Source organism: Caloenas nicobarica, chromosome 7 (genome assembly GCF_036013445.1).
Source record: "Caloenas nicobarica isolate bCalNic1 chromosome 7, bCalNic1.hap1, whole genome shotgun sequence".
Taxonomy (NCBI): Eukaryota; Metazoa; Chordata; class Aves; order Columbiformes; family Columbidae; genus Caloenas; species Caloenas nicobarica.
In genome coordinates this window covers 39119176-39134038 of record NC_088251.1, presented here as the reverse complement: position 1 = coordinate 39134038, position 14863 = coordinate 39119176, and the positions used below count along the sequence as shown (strand labels likewise).

General features: G+C 40.1%; 1 protein-coding gene across 1 annotated transcript; it reads left to right on the top strand.

The window, feature by feature from the left end:
- Positions 1–64: 64 nt before the first annotated feature.
- FAM149B1 (family with sequence similarity 149 member B1) lies at positions 65–14576 on the top strand. Its single transcript, XM_065639509.1, is given in 16 exon segments — positions 65–159; positions 922–1020; positions 1601–1724; positions 2710–2852; positions 3493–3612; positions 4206–4376; positions 5789–5976; positions 6246–6376; positions 6947–7000; positions 7444–7556; positions 8163–8369; positions 10168–10294; positions 10614–10739; positions 11702–11783; positions 13417–13451; positions 13454–14576. Coding segments are annotated over 16 exon segments (1839 nt in total). The 3' UTR covers positions 13478–14576.
- Positions 14577–14863: the final 287 nt, after the last annotated feature.

The following is a 14863-nucleotide window of genomic DNA, read 5'->3' as shown; positions in this document are numbered from 1 at the left end:
GGGAAAGGAGAGCGGGCCGCGCCGCGGGGCGGGGTCGCTCCGCCTGCCGAGGCGGGGCGTCGCCATGGCGGCGGGCGGCGGCGGCGGCGGCGGCGCGGCGGAGCTGAGGGTGATATCGCGATACGCGCGGAAGCCGGTGCCCCACGGCGCTCTGGAGAGGTGGGTCGCTGCCGCCGCCGCCGCTTTCTCCTCACCCGGTCCCCGCCCGGGCTGTGCGCTGCCCCTCAGCGCGCTCCCCCTCAGCGCGCTCCCCCTCAGCGCGCTCCCCCTCAGCCCGCTCCCCCTCAGCCCGCTCCCCCTCAGCCCGCTCCCCGCTTGGAAAACACCAGGGAACGTGATTAAATCCCTCTTCTTGCCTTTTTTTTTTTTTTTTTTTTTTTTTTTTTTTGACTCAAGAGCTAACCGATGCGTAGGCGCTGTTTCGGAAGGAGCGGGGCGAAAGGTTGAAGTAAATACATAGGTTTGGGGGTTCGGCTGCCTTTCGTTCCTGCGTCGGCGCCTGCGATTTGGACCGCAGCGACTTTTCTTGTTCCTTTTTCCCAGGCATCTCGAGGTTGACAAAACGACAAACTAGCACATGGCGTTTTTCTGACTCGCCCCCGCTTGGTTCAGTGGCCACCAAGTCCCCTACGGGGACAGTGACATTCTACCTGCTATTGGAGAGCTGCAGCCAAATTCACGACACTTTAAATTTAAAGGAAGACGCTGGTTTCGAAGGAAAGACCTTTAACTATCTAGCCTAGAGTTAGTTTTGATGCCTCATTTCTAAAGTTTTGTTAACAAGAATTAGCCTTCTAATAATAATAAATGATCTCTGGTATGTAAAATAGCACAGAAAGCAGAACAAAATCCCTGTCAAGCTTGGGAACTCCGTAGGTGTTCATTCTTACAGGTAATGTCAAGTTCTACTTCTTGTTTTAGGCAAGGAGTTCCGAAACATGCCTTGCGGCATCATCCTCCGCCGGAGCCACGAGTGGAGAAGCACGCAGCCGCGGCCGGGAACGACGGCGAGATCTCCCGGTACGTTATAACGTAACGTGAACCTTTGTCCGGAGAAACGGCAGAACCGGGCACCTCTGCGCTGAGCTGCCTGTCCAGAAGCAATACGGTTGGCAGGCTTAAGCGTTACCTCGGAACTGTTTCATTTCAGAACGCGCCCTTCCTGTTTTGGAAACAGTAAAAATGTGCGTAGCCGAGTTCTCTTCCCAGGTCGCAAATAGTCTGGGTCATCTAATTTTATGGCAGAAACAAGAGGAGAAAAGATAAAAGTAATTCCTCAGTGGTGTAGAACCAGGACCAGAAAAAGTCTGCAGCTTAACTGAGATAAGTTTTGGGAAAATCTGTGTTTTGCTTGACCTCTGGACTTCCTGTGCCACTGAGATTATGAGGAGTTACAGTTGTTACAATTACTTGTGTGTTACGCCTTCTGCTTAAATGCCTTGGCAGTAAATATTTACCCTATGAAAACTATTATTGCTAAGACCTCTTCTGATACATCTATGCTTTTTTGTACACAAATAAGTTTACTTACGGAGTTTATTTGTCACTGTATATTGTTGGCATTTTTTCTTCTTTTTTCCCCTCAACATGTGCATTTCAGGGAGCAGAAGGAATCACATTGCCCTTCTGCTGCTCCAGCCGATGCTGGGAATTCACAGTCTGCTTGTCGGAGTTATGCTGACACCTCCACCGAAGACAGCTCAGTCTTCTCCTGGGGCTATGATGTGAGTAGAACGTCATCATCCAAACCAAATCCAGCACACTGAGCAGAAAGACATTGGAAAGGCATCTCAGGATAAAAATGAGGGTTGGATCTGCCAATAAATCATGATAGTGGTTCTAGTAAGAACATCTTTTTTACTTCTTCCCTGTCTTTCTCTCAGATCAAAACGTATTAGGCTCATATTATTCAGTTAATATTCTGTATTTCCATCTAAAACTTTGGAAATGCAAATCGTTTAACGTGTAAGTGTATCTATACAAAATAGTAAATGCTGTTGTTGTGGAATCCCAAATGTGAGTGGATCACTTTCAGACACTTGGTGCGAGTTTATCAAACTCCTGCATACTTGTGTGTTTCTCAAAATATAGCAAGCCCCTAAAACATTATTTTCATTTAGAAATACTGGTTTTATTCTCCGTCTACCAAAACCGAGTGTGCTGTTGCTTTTGGTGAGGTGAGGTGGAACTGATTAAATTACCCAAGAACTGACCCCATTTTCTAGCTACACAAGAACATGTGACAAAGGTCCTGAACATCCTTCACTTTCAGAGTTTCACACCACTCTGCGTGGCTTTTTGTTTTGCTGTAGTTGATGGGTGTTGCAAGCAATAAATCTTCCATTTCATTAAAATGTCGCTGAATTTTATCCTTCATGTTCTGATTTCTGTTATGTAAATTACTATGTCTTTAAACTAATATAATAATACAGATATTTCAAAACATTTTAATAGTTTTTTCTGATGCGTCAATGCGAGTGTTTTATGTAGCTACCATCAGTCTTAACAGCAGCCTGCATCATCTTGGGGGGAAAACTATTTAAAGTTAATGTCTTGCTGTGCAAAAGAAATAGAACTGTTTGAATCAGTCCTGCTAAGCTTTAAACAAATAGTTGTCTCTTTCAATTATTTTTTTAAAAATTAAATTATTAATACAAACTCCTCTGAATGCTATTCACTAAGTATTTATGGGATAACTTTCCTTTCTAGGAATTTGATAAAGCTGCCACACAACAAGTTCAGCAAATGTTCAGACAAATCGATGAGCTTCTCTATGAGCAGAAAGAAAATGTGCGTGTCGAGGGACTGCGTGAAGAATGTCACCAGTGGGCATCCAGCTTCCCTCATCTCAGGTATTTTATCAATAGACTAATGCCTGTACCATCACAGAGTTCCTCAAGGGTAGGGATGGAAACAGCTGGCTTTAAAATGACGTTAGTAGCAGGGTGGTTTTGTGCAATTACACAGTAGATAGAGAGAAAAAAATCACTCTGGTATTCTGCCTGCCATTGTCATTAGTAAGTATTCTGCCATCTCACGTTTGGTTCCTTGCTGAAGGATTATTGTCATTTGCAACTGACTTGGCCTTAACATAGCAAAAACCTCTTAGAAAAGATGGGTGGTATAGCTAAAAGCCAGGTGCTTAAAATAAGTTAAAAATCCTCTTACCCTAGCTCAGCAGTCCTTATGGCTATCTGAAAATTTAAATTTTACCTCTTCATTATGTGTACTTGAACAGTTTTGTCCATATTCAAATGTCTTACAATTAGCAGAGCGTAAAAAAAAAAAAGCAGAATTTTCTTAATGTACTTACCTGACTCGAAGCAATCTATACTAGGGAAAACAACTGAAACCACGTTTAACCATCACCAAGAAAAACACACAGCTTCCCTACAGAATTTTGAGGATTTGCTGCTGCCTGTTCTTGTACACGTCAATAATCTTACTTTCGATGTTTTCTGATTCATTTATCCTTTGCTTTTGCCATGGCAGGGTGGTGGGGAAGCAGATGGTGATCCCCACGGATGAAGGGTATGGATGGTATTCAAGTTCACCTTCTGGCAGTTTAGGTTCCTCAGATGTGAGTTCAGCACGAGAAAAAGATTCTAACGAGTAAGTACCAGCGGTTGATCCAGACCATATCAAGGTGGGAAGGTAATTCTGTCCTCAGTGGACTGCAGTGATCTGCTTCTTAACATGTCAAGCCTAATTTGTTTGTTAGGCTGAGTTTTGAACAAAGCGCACTTTTTTTTCCCTTTTTAACTAAAAGTAGTACCTTCAGAATAGCAAGACTACATAGCTGTGCTTGTCGCTAACCACAGTAAGCTGGTCAGTAAATAGAAATACCTTTGCTGCTGCTGACTTCTTAAGAATATGTATGTACTGTAGCTGGCTTTATTGTTAATCATCTATTACATTTGTATAGTACATCAAAAATACAAAGCACTACACTAGTACCACTTCTATTATTTAATGTTTTAGAATGTCTTTGAATTAGCTTTGAATTTTTGTTCTAAGTTTCAAATTCCTTAGCAAGAATTAAAAATATCCAAACCAAGAGTTTTTACTGTAAAGCGTAACTTTTTGGCCTCGCTACGGCTTGGCCTTAACTACTGTATTGTCTCTCAGCTCACCAAATGCTGTTATTTTGAGTGGAATAACAACTTATTTTCATTTCTGCTCTCTGAAAATTGTCACCTGTTCAGATTCAGTGTTTTTGGCAAGAAGGTACCTCTTTCTGTTACTCCCGTTCACAAAAAGGCTCACCGTTCCAAGTCTCCGACCTCGTGTTCCCCAGAAAGCGAAGAAGGTGAAGACGGAGTAATTATCTCTGAAGGCGTAATGGAGGAATATTTAGCGTTTGACCGCAGAGATGTGTAGGTATTGAATATTAAGACAGCAACTAGTAGCAGTGTCCTGGAATTCCTGCTGTTCAGATATAAGTATTTGGGTTCGATGTTAGTTGATAAAGTATGCAGTGTGCTGCTTTGGATTTGCACTGGCATTTTGTGTGGAATTGTACCTTTCCAGATTTTCAGTGGTAATTTAAGTATTAGAGTGGATTTGACACTTGCCAAGAAACAATTACCGCTACTTTTATCTTAAGAAGAAAGGAATAAGGGTGGCATAAAGAGGATTCTTTTTGCCCTTTACTTTATTCAACCCAACAATATGAACATATGGCCTGGGCAAGGACTCCGGATGGTACTGTCAGTTGCTAACTACTTAATTGGTTTTAATGAATAAAGCCACTTAGCTGCATGGACCATGACATTCAGATTGGTAGGTGGCTTGCTTTGACCGGGCCAGAGAGACATTGCTGCAGCAAACAATATTGCTGTCTCTGTAAAATAATGGTAGAAGTATTACACCTTCTTCTAGTCGTATATCCTTTTTTTTTTTCCTGAAGGTTTGTAGCTTTTTGATGTTAAGTACTAATTCAGGGAGCAGATATGAAAGCCATAATAAATGTGCTTGCATCAATACTATTTTCTTCCTTCTATAAAGTTTCTTTTGGCAGATGAATATAAACATTTTAGCAGTTGTCTTCCAGGTTTCACACTTCAGAATTCCTCTTGCACTGTAGAGGAGTTTGCAGCAAAGGCCACTGGCTGCTGTGATTTATGGTTTTTCTCCTCTCTCATTGATTACATCTAATTGTCTAAAACTTAATTAAGCCTCTGCCCTGAACACCTTCTGGCTGTTGGAGCAGCAGGCTGAGAGTGGCATTAAACAGTCATGAGTAGTAACATACCTCTCTCTTGTCTTCAGAATCCTGTAGTGACGTTAGATATGGAGCCTAACAATGAACAAATATCGCTGTAACTATTACTATTTATCTTGAAATTAGACTTTGCTCTCCTTGGTAAATGATTTATTATTCACGAAGTATCATTTATAGTCATTCTGTATGGGGAAACCAAGGTGGGCAGTAATAAGGTGATTGTCTCAGTCCTTTCTTATTTACATCAGTGGTAGATTCTGGAAGGAATAGAAGTTCAAGTGCCCAATGTACAGAAGCTTGCTTCTTTCGGTATTAGACTGATATTTGATATTGCTGTTTATTAAACTGCCAGCTCTCTCTGTGATAAATACAAAACTTACTGTGTGATAAATACAAAACTTCTCCTGAAGTGATGTCTTCAGCCAGCTGCCTTGACCTATTTCAGTCTAAGAGAAAACAGAAGAGAAATGCAGCCTTAGGTGATGTTTTAATCCTATTAAATAAATGCAGCAAAAGGCAAAGAAAATGGGTTTATGGTGCTGGTAACGCTTACATTTTTTACAGGGAGGAGGAGTTGCATGAGAGGAAAATGGGACTGTCCTCTGGTAGACGGAAATTGGGGTTTCCTCCTCTGTCCCCATATTCCTGCATGAAGGATTCTGTGCTCACATTTGTGTTCGATGATGTCTGGAGTGAAGTCCTAGGCTGCATGGAAGAATTAATCTGCAGACACTGGGAAGCATCAGCCTCTGGTAAGGATCACAGTTAAACTGCACATTCGAAAAGGGATTTCAGTTACTTAAATTTGCAAGGATGCAATGACAGAAAGAGGTATTTGGGAATAATCTCTTCAGAGGGAAAAAAAGAAGTTATTTTGCTAACAGTGCGAGACATGCCTTCAAAGATTTAATAGAGCTTAGCGTCTAAGAGGACTCTTTAAAATATTCGGATTCGCAGCTCTGTCCATAAATAGCAATGCTAATAGTCTGTATTTACAGGAATTCTCTGTTGCTTTGCATAGATGATGAGAAAAATATCATAACAGTAGAAACAGTCAGAGCAGATGCCGGAAGCCCTTTGCAATTTGACCCTCTGCCAGCGTTGTTACCTCATGTGCCACAAACTAAAACGCCCTCACTGACATCAAATCTGGTAAGTATTTTTAGCCAGCTGGTTTGTGTAGGGACAAATCAATACAGCACTACCTAAGCAAACAGATTCGAGTACATCAGGAGGCCGTTAGATACGCAAGTGGTGTGGATTTTATATGAATGCTGACTGTCCTTTCTACCACTTAAGTTCTGTTATTCCTCAGTTGCAAGTTTTAATTCCTACTTTTCTCTTTAAAACTTAATATATTTCATATATGTATTGGACAACCATGTGGCGACCATTGATGAATGATGTAGTTCTTTCCACATTTCAATAATGTTTGAACTGAATTGTGAGATGGAGGATTGTGTGTGTAGATCCTATTCTCACTAGCTTATCTATAGCAAGAGGACAAATCTCAGTGCAGTTGTGTAACAGGATTTTTTTCCTCAGCCACTGAATTTGACTGTATGATCTGCTTTAGATGATCTGCTCCTAGGGCGCTGAGTACTAGAGTGTTATCTGTTTATTCCATTTTAATTCAATTCTTTCCTTCTTATTTATTTTTATTTCTTTCTCCTTTATTTCTACCCCTGCCCCTTCCTCATGTTCCCCGTACTATATGTGTAGGGCCCAAAACCCAGATGTGGCCGCAAAAGCAAAAAGAGGAGAAAAACACCTCAAGTATGTATGCTGGAGAGATTAAAGCTCTGGTATTTTCTATTTGCTGTCGTTACGGTGGGTGGAATTGGATGTCTTTCCAGATCAGCCTGTATTCCAAGAAAGGAGTTGCAGTTCTGTTCTTGACATTAAATGTCAACATGCACTGAAAATTAGTTTCATCAAACTTCTGATTATAGCCATTTTGGAAGATCCTGTCACGCAAATGAGAAGCTCAAATGGAAAATATTTAGTATACATTTTCTAAGCAGTAGTATTTGCAAGAATAATGGAATGCTAAGATGCCTATCTTAGATGGGGAAATAATATAAATGAGTATATATCTCGGTGTCATGGAAGAAATTCATTTATTTCCTCCAAGATTATCTGCAAGGACAAAATCTGTAAATATGTGCATATGTCCCTGCTAGACAGTAATTTGCTTTTTTTCTTTTTTAACTTTTCAGGTAAATCTCTCTCAAGGGTCAAGTAGTGGCTCTCAGCGTAATCTAAATGGCTTGATGGTGATACATGGGATCCAGTTACAGCAAAGGCACCTGCCTGGAATGGAGAAAACACTGTAAGAACTAGATATCATGTGTTGTGAAGTGAAGCATTCTCATGGTGAGAGAGAGTCAACCCAAAACATTATGACATAACTTTCTACACTGGAGAGTGAAATTCTCAATTATTTTCCTGCTTGGTCGTTTACTTATTTGCTCTCTGTGAAACCGTATACTTCTAGAACAGGTTTTTTGTTTGGTTGCTGCTGGTTTACCACACAGTGAACATTTAGTGGCATTACTGTTGGCACAAAATGACATCCTGAAGGATTTGCTCGGTTCCTAGAACTGGACTTGTGTTAGTTACATCTAGGCTATGGGTGTGAAAACTGGTTCGACAGTAGGGGTTTTTTAACCTGTTCTGTGATTTATTTTTACTTTTATACTGGAATCTTCAATCTGAAAGTTCATAGTTCAGAAAAAAAAATATAGGCTGCTTTTTTTTTTCCGTCACCTATTCTTTTCTAATTTGACTGTAAATTACTTTATATAGTTATGTAAAAAAAATCATCTCTATCCACACATAATATTATTAATGTCACCTGTGGATGCCTACTTTGCTAACAGAGTATTTATCAGTCATGCTAACTATATCTCTTTTGGTTTTGTGTTTATTTTGTTAGGGACCTGGATGACAAATGGCCAGGCTCCAGTTCCATCCTCTCTGCCAGATTGTGGCCAAGTCGTCCCCTAGAGCTCAGCACATCATCGCTGTCACGTGCCACAAGAAGGCGAAACCCACCGCCACGTACCCTGCATCCCATCAGCACCAGCCACTCTCGTACAGGGACCCCCGGCTCTGTCGATGACGTCTTCAGGGGAACGCGACTGTACGTTTCAAAACCAGTTTCTCACTGCAAGTATTTAGAGAACCCAGGTTACGCAAAAAGCATTCAGTTGAACAGAAAGAACGTAAATTATGTCACTAAAGACATTAACTGCTCACTAAAGCACAATCTCCCCTGAGAAACCCGAGTTGCTAAAGTTGTTTACTGTGCTACAAGCTGCGATTCAATGAATTACATACATATTTAAGTGGTTTTGCACACAAACTATAGACCTCAGTCTGTCTGGTACAAGCAAAGTAAATACCACCATCTCTTCTCTTGACATCCATTTCTTTCTCTATGGCCTATTTTCAAGATGAACTTAAAAGTCTACAGTTTTGGGGAAGTCAAACTACTTGTTGCTATCCCAGCCCAGACTGGGCTAGAAAGAAAGTGCTCATCTTAGGTTATGACTGACCAAAGGACTCTTAATGAACTCACTGAATCCACATTCACGTCTAGAATATCCTTTTTTGTTGTTGTTTGGCATAATGATCTAACTCAATGTAGTCATTTACAGGGACTACAGGGTATTAACAATGCAGGGTTTAATATACTTCTATATTCCATGTGTTGTAAATTGACGTAGTTTCGTTTTCGTTTTGCAGTTTACCTATAAACTCATCCAGCCTGTTCTTTTTTGTCATGTTCTGAGACTTGTTCCTTGTCCCTTCCCAACTGATGTTTCTACTTCGAATATTTTATGCTTCTGTTCCCTTTCCTCAGGTCTCAATCAATTTAACAATTGTTAACATCTCCTCTTTATTACCATATATGTTTAAATGTGTGCAGAGAGCAGTAGGAAGGTCTTTTTAAAATGCTGATTATAGTTTGAAGCTTTTCTAATGTATTTTTACAGAACATCCTTCAGTCAGCTCTAGAACATGTATCGAACTAAGGCCTCTTGATCATATCGTAACACTTTTCAAACATATAATAATTTACGGACACCTTTCATGTGAAAAGGCTGTATCTAGAAAACAGAACACTTATCCTTACTTATATCAACACTTATACATTCCTTCTGTGACTAATGCTTAATTCATTTAGTAGTTCGTGCAATTAGATTGGTTTAACTCCTTTAGAAGGCTTCTAAAAGTGTCTGGCACCTGTTCCTTCAAATACCCAAACAATACAGAGAAGGTAGAAGCCTTGTTTTACCCCTAGATGTTTTATTTGATGCTTGTAATAAGTCAAAGAGCTACAGTATGCGTTACGGAGAATTTTTACTTGCTCTACTTAAAATATGGCCCACTACCGTTTTCTAGGCTCGCTGTTTATCTTCAGTTGCTAGGCTGAAGTTAGCAGTAAGCAGTACTTAATGCTAAAGAATATGAAGAAAGAGCAGAAAATAATATGGTGTCTGGGAATGGGCAGAGAAGATTCTGCCGTGGTGTGGTAACTGCCCATGAGGACCCCTTCATACACACACCTTTATTCTGCTGGACCAGCCGCCCAGCAGACTCCTCCAAAATGCACTGGAGGGGTCAGCAATCCATTACCAGCATTTCTGCTCAGGCTCAGACTCACTTTGCCTATATGCTTAATATTAAACATTACAAAAACTAGAAGTTTGTGTTAATAGATGATTTCTGCCCAACCTCACCCACCGCAGAACTCTTCTAACTAGTCTCTGATAGTCAACCCTAAGACCAGCATCTTGTAGCAAAATTCCGCAGCTGTTGCTCTTAGTTTTAACATTCTTCGTCCACGTAATGCCAAACAAACTGACAATGCTGTATGTTTACACAATGCCAAATGTATAAACTGTATTTTTTCTGTTCTTATTGGTGCATTTCAGTCTGACTGCACACGAGCAGCTGACCTCACCCTCCCCACTGCTGCTAAACCGAAAAAATCTCCTACCACCTATTACTACCACCACCGTGGCAGAGCAGACGAGCACTGAAGGATCCCAGAGGCAAACGGTAACAGGCACAACAGTTCTGCTATTGCATCGTCTAAAATTGTAATCACTGCCGATCAAATTACCAAAGCCAAGAGTTCCAGTTTTTTAGTTGTCTTGCAAGTGACAGCAACTGATGTAGATGCACGAAAACACTGCATTTTGACCAACAGCATCACCCAGAGCTGAATGCTTTAACTCCAATTAATGACAGAATTGTTTTCTTCCCCATAAGTAGATGTGGAATGATTTATTTGAAAATTAGCTTTAATTCCTATGCTAATTATTTTAAATGTCCTAGTGCAACACGAAAAAGTCGTAACTGTTATTCTTTAATGCAGAAACCTCGAGGGAACTCAAGTCGAGCTCACAGTGTAACAACACATGAAGATATGCACCAGCAGCTTCAGGAGGGACTTTTCTTACCTGATCATTTCTCCAGGCCTAACACAACCAACGCATTCCTGGTAAAGTATGGCAAATTATACCAAATCATCCTAGGGTGCTTGGGCAATAAACATTACTTGAGAACTATGTGACAGGTGATCACAGTGCCAGGGAGTTCATCAAGTTCCCCACTTGACTTGATACTCACGGGTTAACAGAAACACCATTGCTTGGTGTTTCCAGAACAAACAGGAGAAATCACTGGTTTGTGGATAACAGTCTCGCCGTGCTCCCCATGGCCGGCTCCTAACTACACCTAACAAGCAGCTGGTGGTCCTACACTTTTCTTGAAGAATCCAAGTTTGAGATACTTGTGGAAAACCCCAAGCATTCCTTGAGGTGTAATAGTCAATGTGGCATCTTCCGTGAAGGCTTAAGAACTGTGGGGTAGGAGAGGATGCTTCAAGTTTTGCACAGACCTTGGGAAATCATTCTTACAGCAGCATTCAGAAACACAAGGGTAGAAATTGCTTTCTTGTGCAGGTTTGCTGTGCTGTTAATGTCCAGTCTGTTTCACTACCAAATACTCTTGGTTTAAGTTATTGAAACATCCACTCTGCCAATATCTTGTCCTATCTAACAAAGTACTTTCATCTAAGCTTTAAAAGCTGTAATTTTAACGAGAGACACTAAGTAAATGCTAGTTTGGTTTCTTTGTATAATTTCAACATCCTTGACTTAGTAGTTGAGTGTACAAACTTTTAAAAATCTATTTTAAAACAGAACCATTTTCAGAAGTGGTGAGAATGCCTTTAACTGGCCCGGTGATCATGCTAAGTAAGATTGCTGTAAAAGTGTCTTTTCTACTCAGTAGGAGTTGAACTTTAGGTTGATTTAACACCCCTTAAACTTGTAAAAGCTCTACTTAGACCTTTACAACATCTTACAAATTAGGAAATACATCTGCTTAAGTAGTTTGTATCATAATCTTGATGTTTAGAATTTTTCACACAAAGATAAGTAACTTGAAGTGTCTTTTCAGCCAGATCCACAGCACCGCCGTTCTTGCACTGTTATTGATTATAGTAATCATTCTTGGACAAGCAGAGGATCGACAGGTTCAGGTATGCTCATCAGAGGATTTAATAAGATGAAGCAAGAGGTGTAGGCTTTTGAGACAAGGATGTATTGCATTGAAGAGATTTTTCAAAGATCTATTCCATGTTCTAAATTTTCCAGTACACAAGTTTTATACTTATATATGGAGTATGTTTGGGTATTTTTTTTAATTACCACCTAGTATTTTAAATCATTTAAGGAAGCTTAATGTAATCAGCCCCAATGCCTCTCATGTCAAAGTTAAGAGCAGGAGTTGCCAGTTTAAACTAGAACTAGCAACAACTACTTTCTGTCCAAGGATTTTTCTTCTGCTCAGCTATACAAATGAGAGAAACTGCATTATGTCCAAAAGAAACTTATTTGCACTGTATCTGGAAGAGATTGTACTAGATCTGCACTAGGTCTTAGAATTGCACTAGATGAACTCAAAGTATATTTTAAAGCCGGTAACTGTACAATTCACATGCATGCTCTGAAATCAAAATATGCTTTTACTGTTTAATTTGTAACAACTGGATGAACTCTTCCCTCCAGTTTCTCGTTTACTGAAGGGTCATCTCCTTAAAGTGTTTGTGGTTAATACACTTTGAAAAAAGTCACCATATATGCTTCAGAATAGCTACACCATCACAACCAGTGTTAAAGGGTTTTTTTACTAGCACGAAGGTACAAGACTAAGTTGCACGCGTGTACACAAGCGTTAGGGTAGAACAATGAACCTTACTTAACTTTGCCTTCAGAATTTTAGGTTTTTCACCTCATGGTCTAGTCTGGTCAGTAGAAAGGGAGTTTGTTCAGAGATTACAGTAGAGCAAAAGTTAACTTCTGTGCCCTGGAACAGCTTTTCTGAACGCCGTCTTTGTAACCCTCCCCCGAGTTCACCTTGAGCACTCCCTGTTAACTTTGTATTGATGCTGAGTGTCACCTCCACCTGGAGAGGGTGGCACAGAGCAGAGGCTTAGAGACACCTCCTGCAAACTAGGTCTGTCAAGGCAAGGTACTCCGGATTCCTTTCAGCGCTGTGTTTCGGGATTCCTGAGCGAGTTGTCAGAATCTCCCCCACAAAAATACAAGATAGGATGGAAGCTGCAAAAGTTAATGGAAGCTGCAAAGGTTAAGGCAGCAAGCACATGATTATTCGAGGACAGAAGCTTGTTTAATAGCTGAATGGCCTACTACCACTAATATAAGGGATACAAAAGGCAACCAGAGTTTAACAAAGGCACTAAACTGAAGTAACTTGTTTTAAAACAAAAAGTAAGAGGTTCCTACTGAAATTAAAATAAATATCTGCTCCTCCTCAAAAAAAAAAAAAATCCAGTATCCTTAAATGCAAGGTGAGTTTCATGACTGCTATATTAACAGAAAAAAAAATTAAATCAGCAGAACTTTGTAGACTTGAATACTTCACAAAATACAGTAGTTCTCTGCAATGAAAGCACAAACTTTTCCCCTTTGGAAGGCCAGTCACTTGTCTCAAACTTGCAGAGGTTATACATAATGCAGTTGATAGCCACGTATTAGAATAAAATGCAAAAAAAAAAGGCATTTTAGTTTTAAGCTAAAGGAGATGTATTTGGTACTTAGTTTTAATACCTTCCAGAAGTCTTAAAATTCTACATGATCTGTGTTTATTAGGTCTTCAGCTGCGCGGTTCTGTGAAAGGCAACAGCCGAAGCGCATCAGTCACAAAAAGTAAACAGGGGCTGTGACGTGCCCTGAAGTGCCCACCCGTCCATCTCCTGGGACCCCAGGAACCACCTCTCATTCTCAGCAATTCAACATTGTTTACAGAGAGTTCTCAAACACCCTTCCTTATCAATAATTATTTTTGTATAAACCTAAGAAGCGGCTGCCAAAGATTAGAAGTGGTTTACTTAAACATTCCATTTTCTACCAGGAGAAGTTATACTCCAGTGGAATGGTGAATACACTCCAGTGGACGGTAAAGCCAAAGTCCTAGAAAACCCAGCAAACGCTCTCAGTTGTTGCTGTTTTCCCAGTACTGGCTTGTGACTGGCTCATGTTGTTACGGGCAGGCACTGCAGAACCTGCTCATTCTTCCGTTAGCACTACAGAAGATTAATCAGGCCTTTCACGGCAGTAGTAATTTAATTTTTTTAAACTGTATTTATATGTTTAAAGCAATATTATACTACCAAAAGCAAGCACTGAACGTGATACTGCTTCTACAACTTAGACAAGTTATGAATCCTGTAGTAATTGCAACAGGTATTAACACAGTTGTGTAAAAATAAGGTAGCAAAGCAGATGAACAGAACTGACAGCTTTAACGGTAGCACACCACTGCCTTTTCCTGTGTTACACACTTATACCTCTTCCTCAGTGACTGAAGAAGGTTTAAGAGGCAAAAAGGAGTCTCTTACTCCAAGTAGTTTGAGTCACTATGCAAAGAAAGTGATGTTGTTTTCCTGGTGAGATATTTTATGGTAATTTCACAGGTCAGTCTCCCCTTCTGGAAATACCTGCAATTATACAAGAGTTCTGCGCTCCACCATGAAGTTTCACAACTCACAGATGCAACATAGCTTTTAATAGATGTATTCAGCACTGTGTGGCAGACATACCGGGGGTACTAGCTGTAGTTGCCCTTGTGGCTCCAAATAAAACAAAAACATGAAATACAAGCTTCTCAAAATAAGAGATTAGTTGAAGGTCCTACTCCCAACCACTGCCAGACTACAACTAAGTGTAAAGACAAGGTGAGGATAACCACTTACTGTATTTTAACAAAGTCAGGATACTGCATGAAAACAGTTGTTCCTTTATAATCCAATTAAAGAGCACTTTTTTTCTAAATTCCCTTACAAATATTTTTCAAATTACAGCTAATAATGGAAAAAAACTTGTCAGTATTCTTTATGAAGTGGCTTCCCTATTTCCCCACTCCATGTTATGCATTCTGTCAAATGTTAATGGTACCTACAGAACAGCTAATAATTTTAATATTGAAGTTCTTGAGTCCAGTTGATACAAGTCTGCTCTAATCAAAAATAAGGGAAAAGAAAGCAAAGTAGAACTGTGCAAATGTAACTGGGTTAACTTTCCTTTGCATTTCTACAGG